The sequence below is a fragment of the Camelus ferus genome, chromosome 3, assembly GCF_009834535.1.
Source record: "Camelus ferus isolate YT-003-E chromosome 3, BCGSAC_Cfer_1.0, whole genome shotgun sequence".
NCBI classification, from domain to species: domain Eukaryota; kingdom Metazoa; phylum Chordata; class Mammalia; order Artiodactyla; family Camelidae; genus Camelus; species Camelus ferus.
Genome location: NC_045698.1, coordinates 111,625,090 through 111,649,954, shown reverse-complemented (window position 1 = coordinate 111,649,954; position 24,865 = coordinate 111,625,090). Strand labels below are relative to the sequence as shown.

The following is a 24,865-nucleotide window of genomic DNA, read 5'->3' as shown; positions in this document are numbered from 1 at the left end:
TATTATGCCCTTTCCCCTGGTATGGTCATTTGGGTTCTCCAGGGCAAAGCCTTCTCTCCCATCCTGCAGTCCATGCAAAGCCAAGCATGATGCCTTGCACGGAGGAGGCATTTGCTGAAAATTTATTGAATAAATAAACAAATTAATAGTTTGAAAAATTGTTTTTAAGAGGAAGGAATAGAGATACATTGCTAATATAGAAAATTATTCTCTAAAATAATGAATGTTCTTTTCTATTATAGGCCTGCTTTACATTATGTGATGTTTATACAGGCTCTCCTTTCAACTCATTTTCAAAAAGAAAACTATATGGGAACTTTTTATTGAATTACCTAATGCTAGCTGAGAATTCGAGCAAATGCAGGGTGTCAGATTCTGTGTCTGGGCTGTACCAGGAACTTGCTATTTTTGACTGATGCTGTTCAGAATATTCGTTTATGATGCTAGTTACTCATTTTAATGTGTAGATTCTCCTCTTTTGTGTGTTAGGATGAAGGAAGAGAAGAAAGAAGCAGAAAGGTGATCTGTATAACAGATATTAGACCTAACATTAAGAAAAAGGCCATGAAAGGTGGGGTGGGTATAGCTCAGTGGTAGAGTGCCTGCTTAGCATGCACGAGGTCCTGGGTTCAATCCCCAGTACCTCCACTAAGAAATAATAAAATAAATAAACCTAATTACCTCCCCCCTCACACACACACACACACACACAAATTAAAACAAAGGAAAAGGCCACACCAGTACCATTAAATTAAATCATGCATCACTGAACAAGCCCGAGCCAGTTTATTCTTTGAATTTCTTTCCTGTGATCTAAGCAGAAAGCCATTCTACTTATTTGTAATCTTAATTGCAACTATGTTGTGATTCTTTGCATTGGTACATTTTTAATTATTCCTCCTATTCCTCTTCTTTCCCCTTTTTCTATCCTGTCACAGTTATCCTGGTAGTAACTGCCAGGCACCTCTGCTGCTTTCTCCTGAATTTCTCCTTTCTCCTGAATTGGTCCACATTATGTCAAGTTCTCACTAGTGTTGCTCACTTCAGACGGATTAGGGATATGTCAGTCAGGATATGTGAAATACAATTTGCTATTTTGATGGTTTTGCTTTTTATAACATGAGAAATCTTACCCTGTATTCCATCTTGTGAGAATAAATTTCCACTTGTATATTTCCTTAAAGCTGTACTCACCTCAAGTTGGTAGTTGCCCTGGGATGGTGGCTTCTAGACTTGGAGTGATGGGAGGATAATTGTTAGTGTGATAGGTTAGTTTTTTTCCTCACCCCCAACATGATTTGAACTTCAGAGGAACATTTTCCGGAGGCTAGTGATTCAGGATACTGAAGACCTTAGCATCAAACATTTGTGGTTCTTTTTGGCTTCAAGAGTTTATTATGAAATCTAATATGTATTTGGAATTACTGTGATTAAACTGACATGTGATAATCTTTATAGAGCAGATGCTTAATTTTTAGAACATTTTTCTATTTTCCAGCCTTTGCAAAATGTTAACACAGGGCTGCAGAAGCCTAATCCTCTCTATAATCAGAATACAGATATGGTCCAGAAGTCAGTCAGCAAAACCCTGCCCTCTACTTGGTCTGACCCCAGTGTAAACATCAGCCTAGACAACTTACTACCTGGTATGCAGCCTTCCAAACCCCAGCAGCCATCGCTGAATACAATGATTCAACAACAGAGTAAGTTACCACAGGAGCCCCACTCCCTTGTGTACTTGTACTGTCTTGCCCTATGCCAGGACTGCTTCAAGCCATAAAATAAAAATCCTTAGGGCAGATTGTACTGAAAGCAACTGTGTGTGAATTACTTTGTATTCTATTCTTGGCATGATAACATTTACTATATTGTGATGAGTTTGGGGAGCCTGATCACTAAAATTAAACAATTTTTGTAGAACAGCTTTTTAATAGAGGCAAATATGTCAAGGAATCAAAAACTGTCTAAACTCCATAATCCAGGTATAATCACCATTAATTCATATTTCTTTCCATCTTTTTTAACCACATTTTTAATATTTGAGATCATTCTGTCTATATTTTGTTTCTTGTTATTCTCATTCAACATTATTTTTCCTGTGTTGAATATTCTTAAGAAAATACGATTTTTGGATCTTTCTAGTTATCCATCATCAGTGTACAATTCCTTGTTATTGGTTATTTCCAGCTTTTTCCTATTATAAATAACTCCATGGTTTTGTATAAGTCTTTCTAGTTGTGATTTTTTTTTCCTTAATATAATGTCCTAAAAATAGAATGAGTCAAAGGATATAAACTTTTTAAGGTTTTTGATACAAATAGCTCTTGACAACTTGTTAGGTCGGATTGAATAATAGATTTTATAGAAATAATTTTAACATGCCTCGTGTTTTCTCCAGCCCACTCTCACTATTTCTACATCTTTGGAAACCAGAGCTAACATAACAGCTACTGAATATTTCTCAAGAGTAAACAACCCAAGTTAATTGACTTCTCTTATAAAGTCACTATAAAGTAATTTTATTGGGGGTTCCAAGTATTGATAGTCAGGAAGATTGTATTATTTTTGCTCTAAGAACCTAAGAATTCAGTGTAGTAAAATTCTTCTATCTTTTTTCTTCTGGTAGATATGCAACAGCCTATGAATGTGATGACCCAAAGTTTTGGAGCTGTGAACCTCAGTTCTCCATCAAACATGCTTCCTGTCCGGCCCCAAACTAACGCTTTGCTGGGAGGACCCATGCCTATGAGCATGCCCAGTGTGATGACTGGCTCCATGGGAATGGCCCCTCTTGGAAATAGTCCGCTAATGAACCAGAGCATGATGGGCATGAACATGAACATAGGGATGTCAGCTGCTGGGATGGGCCTGACAGGCACAGTGGGAGTGGGCATGCCCAGCCTAGCCATGGCTTCTGGAACTGTGCAACCCAAGCAAGATGCCTTTGCAAATTTCGCCAACTTTAGCAAATAAGAGATTATAAAGGAGCAGATTGAATGAAGGATTTCTAGTGGTGCAGATAGGTGATGTTGGGATGGAAAATGCTAATGAACTCCTCTTTCTTTTATCAGTTAATTAAAATAAATCTACATTAAGAACCAAAAAGGCTCTTTTATAAAAGTGAAATATCTAGTACTTCAGATGGCCAGGCAAGGGCACTTCAGATGAGGCAGGCAGAATCATTTTTCCCAGTGAGAACAGACCACAGATGGGGTAGTGAGACCGTTGAAAGCCTCTATACATTGAAGAGCCCATTTTAACGTAATTTGTGGGAAGACTAGAATAGGGCTGAATAAATGTGTTTGAATCTCTAATTTTATACTTTTCTTTCCTGAGGAACTTGATTTTTCTGTCCCTGAATCGCCTTGTCACAATTGGGTCTGTTCCTTTACTACCACTCTTGAGTCCATATATGAAATCATTAAAGTTGGATGATCAGTTTTTTATAAAAATATATATTTTTGTCCAAAAAAGGCATACATATGTGATTATGGCTAAATCAAAGGTAACTGGAATGTATATACTTTTGCTAATGTTCCAGCAACACTGCTATTATACTATCCAAATTTTTATTGTAACAAAACTTCTTTAAGCAATTGGTGATAGCTTTGGGACTTTTCCCATATCTTCTGCTATAATTATCTTGTGCAGAACTAGGAAGAACATTTTTTTTTCAGGACTGCTCTATGGTTTCCTTTAAAAGAAAAAAAAAAAAAAACCTCCAGTTTTTTTGTTTTTAGCAGTCATTATTTACATTTTGCAGTGATTAACTTGGCAAGGCTCCTTCAGTGTTTATCCTGGTAGGCACCATGTAACAGTCAGGAAAAGTCAAAAGAGAAAAATATTTATTTTTATTTTTTTGGTACCTTTTCAAAAAATTGAAAAGGTAAAAATCCATTGAAACCTTAAGTTAAATATAAATGTTAGAACTCAACAATGTTGGCTTTTAGATTTTATACAGTATTTGTTTTGGTTTTGAGTGTATATAATGTGGCATTAGCAATATGGTTCCAATAGAGAGGAGTTAAATATATATTATTAAAGGAGACCTGTAGCAGTCAAAGATTTTATTGATTTAATGGAAAATAAAGGAAATTAATTAAAGTGTTTCTGTTTTCCTGCTGTAATTCTGCATTAAGCTCACATGAAAATCTTGATTCTAGAGTTTGGAATGCAAAATTAATTGTTTCACCCTCAAGCTGGGAATATTTTTTAAAATAAATACTATAATATAGGTATCAAATTATTACCTTCCCACTTTTGTGTTGAAATTTTTTTATTAAATTGATGAAATTTTGTTTCCATTGTATTCATAAAGTTCTGTTATACATAACATTAAACTGTTCATTAAAATCAATGTTGAACTGCTTTTTCTTTCATTATGTTAGACATTTGAGACCATTTGGGGAAAAAATAATTATAATTTGGGCAAAGTAATTTTTATAAATAATTTAAAATTATTTAATGACTTCTCTATTCTTTCCTATCAGATTCTACTGTTAGGGATTAAAAATGAAGCAGTTAAGATATCCTGACCTGCTCCATTCTTGCTAATGTTCCATCTACAACATTTCTAATTAGGCAGAAACTCATGTACTTCAGCTAAGCAGTAATGAAAAGTGATTCATTTGCTGAATAAGAGATGAGAGAGAGTGTAATTAGCTGACTGTGGTTTTTAATCTTTCAACAATTCAATGTGTTTAAATTAGTTTCAAAGAATAGGAGCTTTCAAGTGTTGTTACTTCAGAGCAGTCAAGCCAGGCTCTGGTGGCAGCATGAAGAATATCTTCGGTGATACTTAAAACTCGTAATCTTAAATGAATTTCTTCTTTAAATTGAGGGGTATAGCATCACCTTTTCAAATATAGATGTTCTTAAATAAATATTTTGTTCTAAATTTTTGTGTTTAAAATTTTTTTTCTAATAAAATTAAGATTTATCTCTAAAGCATTTTCTGTATTATGCCTTCTTCCAACGTTGTGTCTCTGAGGACAGAAGGGAGCCCCCACCTCAGTTACGACTGCACCTCAACACACAGTTGGGTATCATTTTTTGTTTCAGAGCCTATGAAAGAACAGAAGAACCACCTCGCTGGGGGTCCGTTCAGTGTAATGATTTGTCTCTGAAGGGGTACAAGTGGCACTTAAAAGGTGTGACCACCCCCAAATAATGTGGAGGTGGCAAGAAAATACTCCGTACTAACCTGCTGGGCTCCCTTTTGCCTGTCCTATACTCGCCCCTTGCTCTTTCAACGGCTTCTCCGCTGTATCTATTTTTCATCTTGCCTAATACTTGGGAGAGGAGGGGGGGAGCTACTGTTCTAGCAATTTACCTATGATGATGTGTGAACCTCCGCTGCCACTCCAGATGCATTTTTTCCCCTCTTGAAATTTCTTTACTTCTCTGACACAATCTTCAGGAGCCATAAATGTACATAGTGTCCCTGCACAGTACTTAGGATGATGCACATCCTGCTCCTGGTTCGGGGCTAGTCATTAACAAGTTGAGGCCGGTAGTTACTTACATCTGGAGAGAAGGGTTAATACTTCTTTTCTTCTCCAATATTTATGAAACAGTAAACAAAACTAACTGCCCTAAGCACAGAACACACCTTACGGTAAACAGATTTCTGAAGTAAACTGGCTGTGTGTTTTCAGCTCTCTGGAGACAGAGCCCTGCGCTGAGGAAAGATCATGGACTTGGAAGCAGACAGATTTCATCCCGCTTCAACCCCCCACTATCTGTGTGACACCTTCATCGATTTATCTGACTTCTCTGGGCCCTAATACTTCTTTTTCTGAAATGAACTTAAAAATCTGGAAGTGTTGGGTAATAAAATGATGCGTGAGATCCAGTGGCACTGACTGACATGTATATTCTATAAACGTTTCTCTGCCTCTCGTTTTTACTCATGAAGATGTGCTGACATGTCAAGAACTTTGTACGTGCTCCTATGCTGACCATTTCACATCTCACGTCCTGAAAGCAGCGGACAGTTAAAGCCAGACAGACTCTTACTACCAAGCTGATTTCTAATGGAGGATTTTCCCATCTGCGTTTAGTTCTGCTTCCTTTTTTCAACAGACAGGGAAATTGTAAATGAGCTGTTCTGCGACTGTACTGACTCACTTCTACTTGCCACATCAGTGCAGGTGTGAGGGAGAGAATGATGAAGGTGTGCTCTTGACCTGCCACACAGATAACCCTCATCAGAATGTTCTTAGCTTTTAGAAGCAGTAGAGATCTTAATTTTTCTATTGACCTCATGCAGTTCTGTTGGCTATGTTCTTGTTCCTCTAATACCCAGAGAAGAAATCTGATATAAAGACTTGAAAAATCCATGAAAGAGGATTTTTTTTTTTTTTCACTTTTAACTCATTATGACCTTAATTCTGGAGTATCTTCCGTCTCTGATAGTGGCAGCCTGGCTAATAACGCGCTGTTCTCACAGACGCAGCTCACGCCTCGGCTTACCTCAGTGGGTGAGCAGTCAGCATGCAGCCGGTTCAAATGCTTAGCTTCCCAGAGAGTTTGGAGGGATTTGAAAGTCCTGATGGGCAAACACAATTTTCATTTGTTACTCTTTAAATGTCATTACTTTAAATAACTGAGTCCTGAACTATGAAACCCAGTATTTCCTTTCCATTTCATAATGAGATAAGGGCGCCTAGAGTTGGTATTTGAAGCAGTTTGATCCCAAGACCCCCTTAATGCCATTAAAATTACTGACGACCCCAGGGAGCGTTTGTTTAGTGAGTCATATCTATTGATATTTACTGTATTTGAAATAAAAACTGAGAAACTTTTAAAACATCCATTGGTTTTTACAATAACAAGCCCATTGCCTGCCAAATTAGTTTTATTTAAAATGTTTTTCAAAATAAATTTTTGTGAGAAGAGTGACACTGTTTTACATTTCTGAAAATCTCATTACCTGGCATAAGAGAGCACAGCTGGATTATCTCTGCATTCAGTCTGCTGTGCCATGTCGTTTCGGTGGAAGTACATGAAACAGGTCTGGCGTCAGGAATATGTGGTTGGAAAAGGCGGGAACTTGCAGTTCCCTTGGAAGGGTCACAGGGCTCCCCAGTGGTCCTCAGGCCACACCTGCGGAGCTGCTGCTGTCTGTTGAGAATTAACAGATAAATATTTCCTAGAAACTATGAATCCATTTACTTGATTTATCCTGTTTATAAGCTGACCTGCTTGAGGTACAAAGAATTTCGTTTCGTCTTTCACTTTAGTCACAAGCAAAATGCCTGTCATATGAAATTGCTTTCTGGATATTAAATATTAAAAACTGGTGACACCATTAGTGTTTCTTCTTTTTCTTTTTCTTTTTCTTTTCTTTTTTTTTTCTTTTCTTTTTTTTTTTTTTTTTTTTGAGAGGAGGCTATATATACCCAGGAGTAGAATTACTGGGTCATATGGTAGTTCTATTATTCGTTTCTTGAGGAAACGCCATACTGTTTTCCACGGTGGCTGCACCAATTTACATTCCCACCAACAATGCATGAAGTTTCCCTTTTGTCCAATCCTCGAAACACTAATTCAAAAAGAATGTGCACCCAAATGTTCACAGCAGCACTACTTTACAATAGCCAAGACATGGAAGCAACCTAAGTGTCCACTGACAGATGACTGGAAAATGTTGTGTACACACACACACACACACACACACACACACACACACACACAGTGGAATACTACTAAGCCATAAAAAAGAATGAGATTTTGCCATTTGCAGCAACATGGATGGATTTGGAGGGCATTATGCTAAGTGAAATAAGTCAGAAAGACAAATGCCGTATGTTATCATTTTTATGTGAAATCTGAAAAATCAACAAACTAGTGAGTATAACAAAAAAGCAGACTCACAGTGAACAAACTAGTGGTTACCAGTGGATGGGAGGGGCCCACAGGAATGGGGAAGTGGGAGGCACAAACTGTCGGGTGTAAGATGGGCTACAGGGATGTATTATGCAACACAGGAAACAGAGCCAATATTTTGTAATATCTATAAATGGAGTGTAACCTTTAAAAATTGTATAAAAAAGTTAAAAAAAATAAGCTAGAAAATACAGGTAAATATGAAGAAAAAGAAAAACCATTTAAATGTTTCACAAAGTTGGTGTTCACCATAGCTTTTGCTCAGTTTTTGAGATTATTTCTTCCGATACATAATGCATATTTACTAGCTTTTATAATTATGAAGAAGTATCTTACCCACTTCATATTTTTTAGGAAAGCTTAGATTGAGAGGCTGGGTGTTGAGTGCTTAGCGAATTATAAACCTTTGGAACATTCTTTTCCATCCTTTGAGAAGAGTAAAATGGGTCAGACCTGAAGGCCTCTGACTTGTTTGCAAGGGGGCCTGGCAACTTGGTGCCCTGTGTTCTCTGGCAAACACAAAAGGATATGGCTATAGGATCAGTGCACCCACATTCATAGTGTCCCTTATGAATCCTAGATAAATCTGGTCCCCAATATTGCAGCACTCCAGCAAGATTCCCATGAAATGGCAGCAGCAAGCTCTGTCCTATACCTCAGCTCCCTTCATCCTCATACCCTACGGAGCAAGGCCCTTCCTCTGAGAAACCCAGAGCAGGCACATCAGAAACAAAATAGCCAGGAGCAGCTCTGCAAAGGCTGCTGTGCAGAGTCCCCAGAACAGAGGTTCTGTTGCTTTCCAGCAACTGATTTCCAGGGCCAGCCTTCAATAAGTCCGTTTGGCAGAGTTTGTATCAAGGAAAGAGGGAGGAAATCCTAGGCAGAATTCCCTCTTGTCTCAGAAGAGCTTCATTTTGGAAATGTGTACGTAGCAGTCAATGAATGAAGCATTGAAAATTTGATCTTTTGTGTCTGGTAATTTATAAACCAGTTTTATTGAACTGTATTTTCTAAAATGCAGCTAAAATATTAGGTAGTAGGCTGGGCTCCAGTATTCCAGGATTTTTTTCCCCACGATATTTCACTTCTCAGTCATCAAAACTTAAGAAAAACAATTCCAAAACAGTCGTGATAAAAACATAGAAAGTCCAAACCCTCTCAGCTGGGAAACACGGCTGCAATACGACAACGGGCCACCAGACCAGAGGACTCGGTACCCACGTTCTCCTCCACGTGTTTACTCTGGCAGAGACCTGAAGAATGACGAGAAGGAGCCAGCTGTGCGACCTCCATGCGTCCAAGTGCAGAACAGACCCCAGAAGTTCAGCAGGGTGTGCCCAGAGCTCAGTGTCAAGGGAGCGGAGTAGGGGAGGCGAGCAAGGGCGTGGCGGGCCGTGGCGTGTGGGGGCTGAGGAAGCACTTCCCTCCCGTCGGAAGTCCCTCAGGGGGGACCCGGCCCACCAGAGGCGGTATATTCTAAAGGCCTCGCTTGCTTTCACTGCCATGGTTGTCACAGGGCTCACCTGACTGGGGCTGTGAAAAAATGTGAGTGGAAAATTGTATGGCAATAGTTTGCTATTTACTGTTGAACCTGAAATATATTAATAGTTAATCTACATGTGAAAGATATGAATGCTTTGTATCTAAGGGGCATTTATAAAGATAGGGCGAGCATTTCAAATAGTCACGACTTGGCATGTGCATTTTAGTTTAAAGAGTGGATTCACACTCACTTCCTCCCTGATCTTCACAATAGCCGTAAACTGAGCAGGTAAAACAGCCATCGCCGTGTTAGAGACGGAGGAAACGGGCTCCAGGAGAGCGAAGGAGTTAGTGAAACCACATCTCCCAGGACAGGCCTCTGGAATCCAAATCCAGTTTCATTCCACTATCCCTCAGTACTCCTCTGTTAATATTTCAGACCTTTTAATTTAAGGACTGTACACCGTTAGCTTTTCCTTGCATACCCCTGTCTCCGACCATGTTGTCCCAGCTGCCACGCAATGCTCCACACACAGCAGACAGCTAGAGCAGCTAGTGAACGGTCGTTAACTAATATGTCTTTCAAGTAAGCACTGAATGCTTATGAAATCTATTTGCATTTTCTAAAGGTCACCAGCAGGAGATGAACCACAGATCAAAGAAAAACTGATCTCTTCTGAAGAGTAAACCTTTTGTTTGTTTTGTAGAAATAGTGATATAACTTGCATTAAGACATTAGCCAAATCTCAAAGGCAGAAAATTCCGGCAGATTTGGAGTAGTGTAACACAAAGGCTCCTCGAGGGATTGAAAGACATGTTAAGGGCGAGCTGCAGAAACGCTGGATGGCCTTGAAGTTAGGGGATCCCATTTCTAAACAGTGTGTGCTCTTGGCAATTTTTTATTTGCTCCTGTGATTCTTGCATTTGAGAAATAGAATTGAGACGCCCAGTCACCAAATAAAAGTAGAAATGTAATTTTCAGATTTAAGGTGTTCTTAAGGGAAAATCTGAATTGACATCTTTAGGATTTTTAAAGGGCATTTAGGAATACTTGGCAATTTGAAAACCTTAGTTTGATTGCCAGTAGTTGAACTATCTTATTTTTGACAGAGGAAAAAAAAAAACAATAGCTTTAATGAAAAAATTAAGTTTGTGGCATAAGTTATAAAAGATCCATTTTTCAGGTCATCGTTTACAGGAAAGTGATAAGATTAGATAAAAGAAATCTTAAAGTAACCTTATTTTAATTAACTTACTAGGTTTATCAGTGTTGTCCTTTGGACTTAATTCCTATAATGAACCAAGGAAAGGATACTGTAGTTGAAATTTTTTCAGCTGTTAGGAACGTTTCACTTACTTTTAATTTCTCCAGCATGGAAGGGTGTGTATGCACATCTCAACACACACAGTATCTGTCTATATCCTTATATAATAAAGGTTGGCTCTTAAATACTGTCTCTTCACCAAATTTTTTAGATGTCCCAAGAGTTCTCAAATTTGAATGATAAAAAGGGTGCCATAAGGTACCGCTTTAGTAATTAACTGGTTCTTTAATAAGGCTTCAATTACTTTGTTTCATGATAAGGAAAAAAAAAAATGTTCCAAGACAGAGTTACATTCGACATCTGGGAACCTCCTAGCAGCTGGCTACCTAATGAATATGCATCTGCTTAAGAGGCTGTAGACCATTAATAAACCAATAGATGTAAAGCAGAAACAATCTTTGTCAGCTTCAAATGAGATTGGATGCAATGTGCTGTGAAGTGTCACTGTCACACTGAATCGCGTTTGGGAGGTGAACAGTCCACTGTTAGCTGCTCACGTCTCTGTGGCTCTCCACTTGGGCTCTAACGCTCTCCCCAGACTGGCGGCCACGTTCCCGACGTACCACTTCTTTCTCCCGAGTGCCTGATTTGAGGCTTACAATGACCGTGTTTCAAAAATGTTCCAGTAAACCACACATTTGCCGAGATGCTTTTAAAACAAAGGCGTCTTTTCCAGGTGGGGAAAGGCAGGAAACACCAGGATCAAACTGGTGCAAGATGGACTTTCAGTGAATTGGAGACTATTAAACAGAAAGAGACTTGTGTGTGTCTGCAGGTAACACGGGAACGGCTGAGGGAGCCAGCCCCTCACTCCCTTTGCAAGGCAGCCATTCAGGCACTGATAACCGGTCTGAGACCCTCAAGTAAGTGGTGCACCCACCTAACAGCCGTGTGACTAGGACCACACGCCCCCGGGTTACTGCTGAGATTTCTTGAGGGACGTATTCACGGCGGCTTTGTCTGAGGTTGCATCCTAGATGAGGGGAGACTGGGCCTCAAAGCGCTTGCAGGCTCGCAAGCACAGGTGCGCCCATCGCTCCGCTCTCACTGACGTGCTTGCTCACGTACGTGTTTGGGGGGAATGTTAAAGGCAAAGAGGAAGGTTGGAAATTAACTCCTGTAAATTCAGTTCAACTACCTTCTCTATTTCTTCTCTATTGGCTTATCTTTTTAAATTGTGGTAAAAATACATAATATATTTTATGTGTACAATGTGGTGAATTTACATGTACAAATGTGGTAAAATAACATAAAATTTACCACTGTAACCGCTTTAAAGTGTGCAGTTCAGTGATATCAGGTGCATTCACATTGTTGTGCAACCATTACCACCACCCATCTCTAGAACTTTTTCATCTTCCAAAACTAAAAAGCTCCATACCTGCTGAACACTAGCCCCTCACCCCCAAGCCCCCAGCCCCGGGAAACCACACCTCGACTTTCTGTCTGAACTTGACCACTCCAGAGATCCCATGTAAGTGGATTCATACAGCTTCTGGCCTTTTGTGACAGTCTTATTTTCACTTAGCATGCCTCAGAGTTCATCCAAGTTGTAGAATGTGTCAGAATTTCACTCCTTTTAAGGCTGAATAATATTCCATTGTGTATGCATAACACATTCGGTTTACCCATTCATCTGTTAAGCCTACTTGTTCCCACGGATTTGTTTGCTATTGGGAAGAATGCTGCTGTGAACACGAGTGCACAGGCACCTGCTCCCGTCCCTGCTTTCAGTTCTCTTAGGTATCTGCTCAGAAGTGCCACTGCCCTGGCAGGTAAGAATTCTGTGTGTGGTTTCTGAGGAAGCGCCATTGGCTCATTTTGTATCTCTGTTCACCTTACCTTGACGTGAGGCCCTTGATCAGCTCCCATTTTCTCCCCTCGCCCTTTTCAAGGAGAAAGCCCAGTAGAACCTTGGACTTTATTCTTTTTGATTTTTTTTTCTCATCTCATGGCTGGAAAAGAAATAAAAATGCACACCATGGGAATAAGTTTAAGAAATGGGGATTAAGACACACCCACTCCCCACAACAGGAAAGTGATTTATGACGAAGATCGTATTCTGTCCCAAGTGGAGAATGTTGGTTGTCTGTGAAAGAACCCACAGCATCAAACACACATGTAAAAAGCCTGACGTCTCTGCTGTGCGAGTGAATCCTCGGCCAAATAAAACACCACCTTGAATTCCTACTCAGAGAGTATTACCGTATTTTAGGACTGTGAGATCCTATCCCCCCCAAAACTATATAAAAATTGCCACCATGACTATCAGCCCATTTAACATGCTCATATTAGAAACAGAAAACCAAACACCAAAGACTTCAGATGACGGACTGGCTCAGTGAGAGAGGGAAGTGGTTTTGTACGGAAGGGCAGGTTGTACTGTTTATGTAACTATGACAACATTCTACACCACAATCCAGTAAGAAATCATATATTTGGATATGCAACAATATTCTCTAACCCTGAATGGGAGGGGAGACATTTATTTGAAGGAATTCCAATGCCATACTCAGGCAGACACTATCAGGCAGATACAATCATTCTTGTATCATTTTCAATACAAGGATGTCAAATAATTTTTGTTTTTTAAAGAAAAAAGTACTTAAAAATTGTGATACATCTTGTATGCACACCTGCATATCTTAAACACTAGCAAATAAATGACTGAAACTCAGGCAATTGTAAATAATTCATTTACCCCTCATAACATGCTTGCAAGGCAACTTTCTTTGATGATCTATTTTTTTTTTTCTCTTTCCTTTCTCCTCATCACATTCCTAAACTATCTGGGGCAGATAGTAGGTTCACTTGGTTTCCGTTGGGAGTGCAATCTGAGATAATATTTCTCTCTGTCAGGGTTATATGTTATATTTTTATTGTTATGTGGCAAGTGTGGAATCCACACTAGGGATTTTTCCATGGGCTTCTCATAACAGGTGCATTCTTAGGATTTAGCCATTAGTGCTGTGGTTCACAAAATTCTTCAGTAATGTGAAGACGATTAAATTCCTGTTGCTTGTAGCTTTCATAATTCCATATTTAATAATTTAAAAGGATTTTTAAGAATTTGTTACTGAATGGGAAGAAACTTTTGGAAAGATGGGAATACATAACTCTTTGCAGCAAAATAAAGAATAATGAAATATCCAAGATCTGCTCAGTAAGTATACAGGATTTTCACTGCTCCGAAGCAACTAGTATCTTTTCCACTCCCTCGGCCACCATTCTCATTTGAGCTCAGAATGACTTCTCACAAACACCTTGTAACCACTTCCCAACTGGGTCCACGTTTCTAACCTTCCCTTCACTTTTCACGTCTTGTGCGTCTCTCCCCAGCTCGTAAACGATCAGCGGCTCCCCAGTCCCAGATGAGTTCACGTGAGAGCCAGGTGGAAGCTGAACCCTCCCGAGGAAACAGTGGACTCGGGTCTTCCGTCATCTCTTCCAGGCCAAACGTGCGTGAAGAAGAAAGGGCCAGAGAAGAGCCTAGACTCTTCCAAGTGCCACTGAAATCACGTGCAAATCCACAGCGTGTGCCTCATTCTCCAGACAAGGAGCAAACTGGGGCTCAGCAGAGTTGAAGGAAATGGCTCACGGTCCTGGCAGCCGCAGCAGTTGCACCAGATCTAATTCCGAGCCCACGCCGTTAATCAGCCTGCCGGAGTGTGGAGTGTGGCCCCTCCAGCCGCGCCGGCGTGCTGACCACGCAGGCCTGACCTGTGGTCGATCCTCTGCCTTCCCTCCGTGACCCTAAACGGGGGGAGCGTGCGGGCCTGGTGACGCGGCCATGCCCAGCCCCCAGCGCACAGCAGCTGGGGACCTGCGATGTCTGGGCTGCGGAACTCACGCCTGGCTCGGTGTCTGCGCGCTGTACAGATGAGCGCTTCCTTCACCGCGCAGCACACGCTGTTCTTTGTTCTTTTTTTTTTTTTTTTTTTTTTTAAGGGGCTTTTCTGCGCATCTTGCTTCAGTAACTTCAGTTACTTCAGTTACACTAGGCTGAATAGTAAGTGTGTTAGCTTCCTCTTCCAGAAGGAGAAAGTGAGGTCGTATACTGTTGACAGAGCTAGGAGAAAATCTGGAACTACATATTTCCAGAGAATACAAAAGCGGATTCTCAAATATTTAGCACTGCTAACACTGAATGAGATCATCTTTCTTAACACAAAACAGACACCTATGATATGGGAGGAGAACCACCAGCGCTGCCCTTGCTGGGAATATCGGCTTTGCAGTGATTCGGATCAGTGGATGGGTGGGAGAGCTGAGGCCCTGCATCCACCTGTCTGTCAGTCAGTGGCGGAGCGAGGAGGAGCCTGAGGGCCCTGGCACAGAGCCCTACGCCCTGCAAACTTCACGGCCTCCAAATGGAAGAGGAAAGCATGTACTGGAGCTGAGGATATAGTCTGCCGCTCGACTACACATGTCAAGACAGCCAGCAAACTCCAAGAAAGGAGGGTCTAGTAAATACTGCGTTAGTTTTTAAGTATCTTAAGGCAATACTTCCCAACATGTGGTGCTTTGGGTGTTTTGGTGGTTTGGGTTGGTTTGGTGACTTTTGGTAGTACATGGAAGATTTTTTGGGGGGGGGTATTTTCCCTCCCACCTCTATTAAGGTATAACTGACAAAATTATAAAGATATTTAAAATGTATACTGTGGTGATTTATGTATGTATACACTGTGAAAGGATTTGCCCCATGTAGCTAATTAACACATGCATCACTTCACATATTTGTCTTTTTTGTGGGTGAGACCAGGTTCTATTCTCTTAGCAACGTTCATTTATACAACAGTGTTATCCATGACAGTCTGCATGTTTTACATGGAGACCTTATTCATCTTCCTGGTGAAAGTTTGTACTCTTTTACCGGCCTCCCTCTCTCTCCCCCACCCCTAGCCTCTGACAACCACTTTTCTACTCTTTGTTTCTATCAGTTTGACTTTTTTTTTTTTTAGATTCCACATGTAAGTGATGCCATGCAGTATTTGTCTTCCTCTGCCTGACTTACTTCACTTAGCATAAAGCCCTCAAGTTCCAGCCATGTTTTCACAAGTAGCAGGATTTCCCTCTTTCTCATGACTGAATAATATTCCATTGTGTTTACATATCACATCTTTACCCATTCATCCACCGACACACATTTTGGTTGTTTTCATATCTTGGCTACTGTCAGTAATGCTGCAGGGACCATGGGAGGGCAGGTATCTCTTCAGTGTCTTGTTTTCATTTCCTCCAGATATGTATCAGAAGCGGGACTGCTGGGTCCTGTGGTAGGTAGGTTTTTAGTTTTCTGAGGAACCTCCATACTGCTTTCCGTGATGGCTGCATCAACTTACGTTCCCACCAACAGTGCAAGAGGGTTCCCTTTCCTCCACAGCCTCATCAACACTTGTTAACTCTTGTCTTCTGGGTAATAGCCATTCTAACAAGTGTGAGGTGATATCTCACTGTGGTTTCTAATAATTACATGCCTTTTTATTTCTATTTATGGCAAGTGAGGTTGGCATTCCATTTACAGTAGTGACATAAAAAAATCATTTGAATATATTAATTTAAGTGAAAATGAGAAAACTGGCAGACAAGTATTTCTGAAATAACAATACCATGGTACTTTGGCAAGGTAGAAATTGTGATGGTAATACAAGCAGGGCAGAACTTGAGGAAAGACTGGCGTGTGAAACGACTGCACATCTCTTTGAAAGCTTTGAGCAGGGAATTGCAAGGGAAACTCTAGGGAGGGTCGAAGGCCAGAATGTTCTGCTTAATGTGTTTTCCATCCAGATTCTTATGTAAGTCATGCCCAAAATGCTCTTAAGGTGGCCCTAGCCGTAGATCTGGCCCCCCTCAACATAAGGCACGTTTCTGCAAGAAACCTTGTTTATTTACCTCAGGTTCCTCAATTGTTCAGAGCAGTGATCTTCAAAGGCAGGTCCACACAGGCCCTGGGTGAATGCCAGAGGATCTGTAAGGCATGACAAGGACGGAATATCTATTTGTATTTATGTTATCTAAAATACAGAAAATAATTTTACTAATAATTAATATACAGACTGACCAGAGAACAGATGTCTACTCTGTAAATGTACACATTTGAGGGTGGGACACTAAATGCCATTTTACAGACCGGATGTTCAACCAAAAAGGTGTGGTCACTATCACATGTGAGAAAGGGGCAGGTAGGACCCAGGACTTGTACTATTGCTGTGTTTGTGACCTGTTTGCTCTGGGCACACTCACTCTCTCTCCCCGTATCTATCCCCGAGGAAGGGTGAAGTGAGGGAGGGCAGGAGGATCCACTCTTGAGTAAAAGATATGTGTCCCAGAGGTCCTTCTCACATGTGAAGGATCATGGGTTCTTTCTTACAGTCATTGGTGTTCTCAAAACCCAACCATCTTGCTCCAGTTCCAAATTTCAAAGAGGAAAGAAGACCCAGACCACACATGGACCGTGTTCGCAAATCTTCTTGGTTTTCACGTATAACTGAGAATTCACTTTTCTATAGAATGATTTATAGTAATTCATCTTCTTAGAAAAGAGCTATCTACTACTCAGTGTGGAAGAAACAGACGTATGCAACGACTGTAACATAATGCCAGTGATTACATGGAGCAAAAACTGAATAAGAATCATTTATTTTGAACCAAGTGGTAGGTAGAGAAAGCCACGAGAATGAAAAACAGAGACGTCTGTGAAGACTTTGAAAAGGCGCAATGGGTCTCCTTCGAGGACATCAAAGATACACAGAACTGGCTTTTTCTTGCCCAAGCTCACTGCAAGACTCACAGCTCTTCTCTTCCTTAATACTAGGGTGTCACTAGTATGCTTCCTTCACTCACATTCATGGTTAGCATCCCTTTTGGGTCGGGAAAGAGGAAAAGAACAACAATTCATTTGAGTCCTATAGAACTTTACCAACCAAAGCAATTATTCATTAATACAGGGGGCTGCTTATATTTAACCTTTTCTTGTCTTGTTCAAAAGGAATGTTTTAAACACACTTCTCAGGGATAATTCAGCTTGTGCTGGGAGTCAGGAATATGTTGGTCCTCACGGGTGCAAACAAGTCCCAGTGGTTCACGAGCTCAGGTTCCACCTTGCTGGAACACTACTTAGCTCACAGCTGACAGAGATTCCGGGGGCCCTTTCTGAGGTTTTTCCCTTAGGGACCCAGGCAGGGTGACATTTTTCCCCACGTATTTGAGCAGCACCCACATCCAGATTTATTGTTTTGGGGCTAAGTTGCTCTTCCCAAAGAACTTAGCATCCATGGGACAATGTGGAAATTTATGAATATTTTAAAGTTTCATCAACACATCATGAAAGTGCTAAAACAGACTGGAAATACATAAAACATAGCTGCACCCACTTGCAGAGCGTGACGTGGCAGGAAGACAGAAGGGAAGGGAAACTGCTCTCTCGGCAGTTTCTCACCTACCAACACACACTAACAGCAAAACGCACACAAGTTCATATTGGGGTCCAATGGTAAAAAGGTACCCACGGTTGCAAAAGACTGGTAATGCTAATGCTGCATCTCCCATTTCCTACCTGCCGTTCTCACCCCTACCCCACCTCCCTGTCTTTCTCCTTGGTTGCCTTCCCCATTCGTTCACCAGCACAAACCCGAAAAGGACACAAAGCAGAAAACAGCTGGTGAAACAAGGGTGGGGGGGTGGGGGGCGAGGAACAAAACTGAGTTGTTCAAGACCCTCCTGCTCATCTGCTATGTCACCTTCCTCTGAGGGGCGTTCCCTGACCACTCAGTCGTAAGGAGCTGCCCCAGTCCCTCTCCATCACATTGTCCCATTCTCCTGCTTGATGTTTGCCCCTAGCACTTTGCATTGTCTGAAGTGGCTGTTTATATTGTGTCTCCTTGTGGTATAGGATTTTTGTCTCTCTTTCCTAATAGAATATAAACACCATGAGAGGAGGAGACTTGTCTGTCCTGTTCATCCCAGAAGCTCCAGTGCCTAGAACAGTGCCTGGTCCTGGGAGGGCTCAGAAAATAAATGATAACTCAACAGATACCCTGAATTATCCAACTGAGGATACAGGCAATCAGTGTCTGGGAAGTAGATGGTCAGGACTCAATACTTGGTGGTTATTATGATTTTATTAGTGTACAGTTGTTAGCCAGAAAAATTACCTGGCCTCTAGAATCAGTGCTTTTCCCAGGCCAGCAGAAGGATCTGGTTGCTCTTGTCTCACTGTAATTCTAGAAATAAAATTCTTCCCAGAGACTGAGAGCTGCATCCTACCCACCCTCGGCCAGAGTCCAAACATCGCTGTGCCCTGGAAATGCAGGCTGAGTGCTCCGAACCACAGCCCCCTCTGAGACTATTGGGTGAAAAATCCCCACAGACTTGGCCTCCGCTTTCTTTGTTCACACTGTTTGCTTTGAAGACCTTAACACGGTGCTGAGAAATCAGTAAGCAGGGATGCCGCCGACCCTGCGTGTGCCTCCTTGTGATCCTCCTCTGGGAGGCTCGGCTCCCTCCGAGGCACCGCTAAGTCGTGAAGCTCCCTGCTCCGTCTGCAGATGAAGGCCCTTGTAAGTAATCAAGGAACACCAAACTCAGTGTGCTGCGGACCTTCCATCATGAGTGTCATTCGACGAGACGAAAGCACACATTCCAGGTGTGCGTAATGAACGAGCCCCCAGTCAGCTTTGCTGTGATAGGGTTATCAGTCACTGCACAGATTAATTATTTAGGAAAGCACTTTTCACCGTGGGCTTTAAGTTTTGCCCCTTGATGTATGTGTATAAAAATGACTAATCCGTTGGACACTGCTGTTGTACTCGGGCATCTATCACTATCGGGCCTTTTTTCCGTAATTGGTTTATTAATTATAGCATCTTAATGATCTGTTTAAAATAAATAAACCATTTGCACCATTTCAAAGGTATTTTGTGAGGCTCAGCTGATATTAAAATAGCACCGGCCTTATGTGCTTTTTCAGCAAGTGACCTAATTAGTTAATAAAGTAATTGAATATTAAAAAGGATGTTGCAAGTGATTAAAATTTAAGAGCCTTCAGAATGTTATTAAAGCTATAAATCATACATCACTGTTTTAATTTGCATAGCTACAGAATTACTAATGGTCCCACGTGCACACAGGGCTTGGCAATTAGTCCTTTAACAAAATGTTGGTGATGTCGAGGTACCCAATTCTTTCAACCTCTTTTGATAACTACATAGAAAGCTGGTTTTGCCGGATTAAATATCTAACTGTTGAAACTGCTGCTTCCTCCCTTTGACAGGTATAGATGTTCATTCACTCAACAAATATTTATGAATAGATGGTGTCCAAGAATTGTTAGGTGTTGAGTATAGTGGTGGGCAAAACAGACACCGTCGTAGGGGTGTTTATATTCCGGAGTGAGTTGGACAGAGATACTAGTCATGCACTTCCCCAAATTCATGTAGAATTACAAAAGGTGGTAAGGGGCTATGAAGGAAAAATACAAGATGCTCCAAGGGCATGCTGGTAAAATCCGACCTCCCCACCTAGAATAGGGGCCAAACACTTAATTCCAGGCAGAGGGGCTGGGACTTTACCCAGCAGGCTGTGAGCTCTTGTTCGAGCAGGAAATCCCTGATGAACCTGCCAGGGATGTGTAGGAAAACTAGCTGAAATTGCTGGTTGTTGACCCACCACTATCATTCTTCCCTGACTGTCAGGCTCCCAGTTCTGTTTGGGGTGTAGGACTAGAACTACGGGCTCAGGGAATGTAGGCCCAGCCTCGGGGGAAGTGATGAGAAGTCTAAACCACTTACTGTAGTCCCACTGTCCTTTGCCTATGATTGGCTTAAGGTAGATGCGTTCTGAGGAACTCTTAAGAGGCTTTGTGGAAGACTTTTCCACTTGGAAAAGGAGATACTCAAGGAGACCACTCCTTTCCTCCAGGCTTCTGGATGTCACCATGAGTGGTGGTGATAGCTGGAGCTATAGCAGCCACATTGAGACCATGAGGGGGATAGCCAAACAAGCAAACAAACAGAACAACACACACACTCCCTAAACCTGAGGCCTAATATTGTTAAGTTCCTGAACCAAATCTGGAAACTCTGGATGTCTTAATATATGAAAGAAGATAGATAGATATTCTGTTAGTTGCTGCCTAAAGAGTCTTAACTGAACCAGATGGGTCAAACATGAAGGCACTGGAAGCTGAAAGGTAAATTAAGAGGCTAATATAACTGTCAGATGAGCAGTGATAAAATGCTAAGTGTGGCAGGTGTAACAAGAAGAAGCAAAAGTAAAGCAAGGTGGAGGGGAGGGCACAGCTCAGGTGGTAGAGCACATGCTTAGCATGCAGAAGGTCCTGGGTTCAATCCCCAGTACCTCCCCAAAGGATAAATAAATAAACCTAATTTTCTCCCCCAACTGAAAAAAAAAAAGGCAAGAACAGTGCTGGGGCATTGTGGACATAGAAACAATAGAATTTGCCAACTTATTAGTTATCCAAGGAGCCAGGTAATAGTAACTGCCATTCATTGAGTATTTGCTGTGTTCTAGGCATTGTTCTGAGCACTTTACATGCACTATCTCATGTCATCATTTCAACAGCTTTATGAAGTACTATTAAATGTCACCATAGTTGACTCCTGTTTCAGTCCTGCCTTGATTCCTTAAGTCAAATCCCAAGAGCCTCTGCCACCACCAGTGGACGAAAGCAGATGACTTGCTTCAGACTCCTTGAGAGAGCTGCTGGCTACATTGCTGCTTCCAACATTTTTCACTTCGCAGCACACACAGAAAATGATGACATTATAAGGTACACTCTGGGGTAAATGGGAGGGGACTTGGGCATCTATATGAGGGTTGGCAAAAGTCTTCATTACTCTCTTTATTATATAATTATAAGAAAATAAAACTCAAAATTTAGGGAAGATATTAAACACTGAATTTGTATAAAATTTCCAAAAAATACTCTCTTTAATTTTTTATGAGAAATTTGCATTTGCTTTTTATGAATATAGCTTTTTAATATCAGATTTTATGCTTGAAACAGCAATTCTTGATGAAGACTTAATCCAATCAAGACTTTTACCACAAATGACAAATGCTGGAGAGGCTGTGGAGAAAGGGGAACCCTCCTTCACTGCTGGTGGGAATGCAGTTTGGTGCAGCCACTGTGGAAAACAGTATGGAGATTCCTCAAAAGACTAGGAATAGACTTACCATATGACCCAGGAATCCCGCTCCTGGGCATATATCCAGAAGGAACCCTACTTCAAAAAGACACCTGTACCCCAATGTTCATAGCAGCACTATTTACAATAGCCAAGACATGGAAACAGCCTAAATGTCCATCAACAGATGACTGGATAAAGAAGATGTGGTATATTTATACAATGGAATACTACTCAGCCATAAAAACCGACAACATAATGCCATTTGCAGCAACATAGATGCTCCTGGAGAATGTCATTCTAAGAGAAGTCAGCCAGAAAGAGAAAGAAAAAATACCATATGAGATCGCTCAAATGTGGAATCTAAAAAAAAAAACAAACAACAACAACAAAAAACAAGCAAAGCATAAATACAAAACAGAAATAGACTCATAGACATAGAATACAAACTTGTGGTTGCCAAGGGGGTGGGAAGTGGGAAGAGATATACTGGGATTTCAAAATTGTAGAATAGATAAACAAGATTATACTGTATAGCACAGGGAAATATATACAAATATATACAAGATATTATGGTAGCTCACAGAGAAAAAAATGTGACAATGAATATATATATATATGTTCATGTATAACTGAAAAATTGTGCTCTACACTGGAATTTGACACAAAATTGTAAAGTGATTATAAGTCAATAAAAAATATTTTAAAAAAAGACTTAAATCATGGTCTCTTCAAATTCTTGGTAGTCATCACTAATGATAAACTTTGTGCACACGAGTGATATGAATAAAAGTTTAAAATTTTTGAATCCATTCCAAATTTTACAACGTTTGAGTCATATTTAAAGAATCTAACAGTTCTTTGTTTTCTTACATTGACAATTGCACTGTTGAAAACTCCTTGAGATTGTGTGAATGGATTTAAAATCTTCAGGAAAGTTCTCAAAGCATTTCAAAATAATGATAATGCTTCCACTGGTAGACCAGTCATGCATAGTTAGAACAGTTACTAAGCACAGCTAGCTGGGACACCACTGAACAGAAGTCACTCACCAACAGAAGAAAGAATCCAACACGTGTGAAGACAGATTCAGCGCCGCGCCTGCCAAGCACCCCCCACCCCTCCCGGCGCTCCCACTGAACTTCCCACGGGCTCCACTTGGCCTCGTGCTGCTCTCCCCCCAGGGCCGGCTCCACCAGCGACCTCTGCAGTCGCACAGGGCCCCACGCTCAGCAGGACCCCGCGCTTGGCTGAATGCTCCGTTGTCACTACCCTGAAATGAATTTCGAGTAAGTGGCGCCACATGCTCATTTTTCACGGGGCTCTGCAAAAGAGGTAGCGGTGCTGGCACCTGGGGCGCCTGTAACACGCTCTCCTTCCGCAGCTGCCCCGTGCCTTTGTCCATGATGCGCAGCGGCAAACGCGACCACTGGCTTTTGAGCTGTGGAGCAACTTCTCAGCGGCTGCACTCAGCTCCTTGGCGTGGGGCGTAACAATCAGGAGGTCATCAGGTTTTGTCAGGTTGGGTGTTCACATCAGCATGGGCCACGCCTTGACACCCTGTTCCATTCAGCTGAGGAGGCCGTCGACGCCTGTGGCTGGAAGTGACGGGCCCAGAGGTTACAGCTGCCCCCGAAACTGAGGCGGCATCAGCTCTCTAACTCAGGACGCCGCGGCTCACCACTTGGGCAGTCTTGTGCAGGCTGTGTCCCTGGGTGTGTTCTTCTTGGTGAGCTCTCTGTGACCTGAGATAGATCTACTAGGCCCTCGCTAATATTTTTCAAAGTGAGGATTGAGTATTAAATTTTGAACACCCACTCAGTGCCAGAGCGTCTAGATTTGAAGTATAATCACTGAGGGTCCTATCCTGGAAGGACTGTAATGAAAGACAGAACTGGAAGGAAATATTCAGAATCATTCTGGGAGCTTCCTCTGGCATGGGAGGGGTTAAAACAGTTTCTCTCAATCACTTTCTAGTTGGAATCTCCATATGACTCTTGGTTTGATGCCATGATGCTGATCTATTAAAATTACACATATTTATTAACATATAAGGGTATATAAAAGTGACTATGTATGGACATATAGTTCTCTCTCTATGTATGTATATATTTAAATAAATTAAGTAAAACCATTCCGAATCAGTCAAGAGAGATGACTCCGAGCCCAGGGGAGAGCAGCTTTGGCCAGAATACTCTTCACGGAGCAACGGATGGGCTCAGATGAACTTGGGAACAAGGAGGCGGAGTGAAGGGCCTCGCGGAGGCACGACTGGACGGTGCAGGGTAGGGAAGAGGCCGCCCCGGGGCCATCAGGTTCATCACACAGAATACCAAATGAACTAACCGCTTTGTGTCCTCAGAAACAAGGACCACAAGGAAGACATCAGTTTTAGAATAAGGCCACACAAATGGAATCCGAAGAGATCATTTTCAAGTAAATAACTATTTTTACACTATTTTATATAAATAAACATATAATACTCTCCGATTACACAATCTTATGATCCAGCAAAAATCATGCAATGAAAACTTTTTAGATGTGGACGGCGTGGAGTCCTTTCCCTGCTCTTTCCCGTGTGCGTGTGTGGGTGAGCAGTCATTCAAAGTAGTTCTTGTGGTTACAGTCGTCATTAGGTCCTCACGCAGTGGAAGAAAGCTGCATAACTGCATTCCCCACTTCTTAATTTTTTGATTTTCTGATCTAAGTAAGTCTTCTGGCACTTATAAAACGGTCTGCCCCTTTTGCTACCAGTTAATGGCTTTGCAAGAATAATGAGAAAGCTGCAAAAGCGAGCTAACCCAAGCAGCACTGAAATACCGGAGTTGTCGCAGCAAGGGTAAAGGAGGCACGAGAAGGAAAGTGAAAGCTATTCTTCCGAGACTTCTGCATCCCTGACCACTTCGTGTTTCCACACCGCTAACATGTTATGCTCTGCCTCACGGTGTATTTGAACCCAGATTCCTACAGAAGACAATTTTCCTGGCAGGGCTCATCTCTGGACCCAGGGGCAGGGAGAGA

General features: G+C 41.5%; 2 protein-coding genes across 9 annotated transcripts in view; one reads left to right on the top strand and one right to left on the bottom strand.

Moving 5' to 3' along the window:
• The window catches only part of CLINT1 (clathrin interactor 1), a 54,137-nt gene extending 49,780 nt beyond the window's left edge, over nt 1–4,357 (top strand). Inside the window, exons 11-12 of one of the 2 annotated variants that reach the window (XM_006177963.2) lie at nt 1,499–1,703; nt 2,627–4,357. In XM_006177963.2, coding sequence (XP_006178025.1) covers nt 1,499–1,703; nt 2,627–2,973 — 552 coding nt within the window. In that variant the 3' untranslated portion in view covers nt 2,974–4,357. The remainder of the gene's footprint in view (nt 1–1,498; nt 1,704–2,626) is intronic. The other variant, XM_006177964.2, reaches the window with a different exon arrangement.
• LSM11 (LSM11, U7 small nuclear RNA associated) overlaps nt 1–24,865 on the bottom strand; it is a 770,814-nt gene that overhangs the window by 727,665 nt on the left and 18,284 nt on the right. For 6 of the 7 annotated variants that reach the window (XR_004318853.1, XR_004318856.1, XR_004318855.1 and 3 more), the window contains exons 5-7: nt 12,540–12,652; nt 6,935–7,125; nt 6,475–6,550 (exon numbers count right to left, since the gene is read on the bottom strand). Coding sequence is in view for 1 of the 7 variants with exons in the window: in XM_032477208.1 (XP_032333099.1) it covers nt 16,623–16,665 (43 nt within the window). In the remaining 6 variants the exon portion in view is untranslated. Of the gene's footprint in view, nt 1–6,474; nt 6,551–6,934; nt 7,126–12,539; nt 12,653–16,589; nt 16,666–24,865 lie in introns of those variants that run through there. The other variant, XM_032477208.1, reaches the window with a different exon arrangement.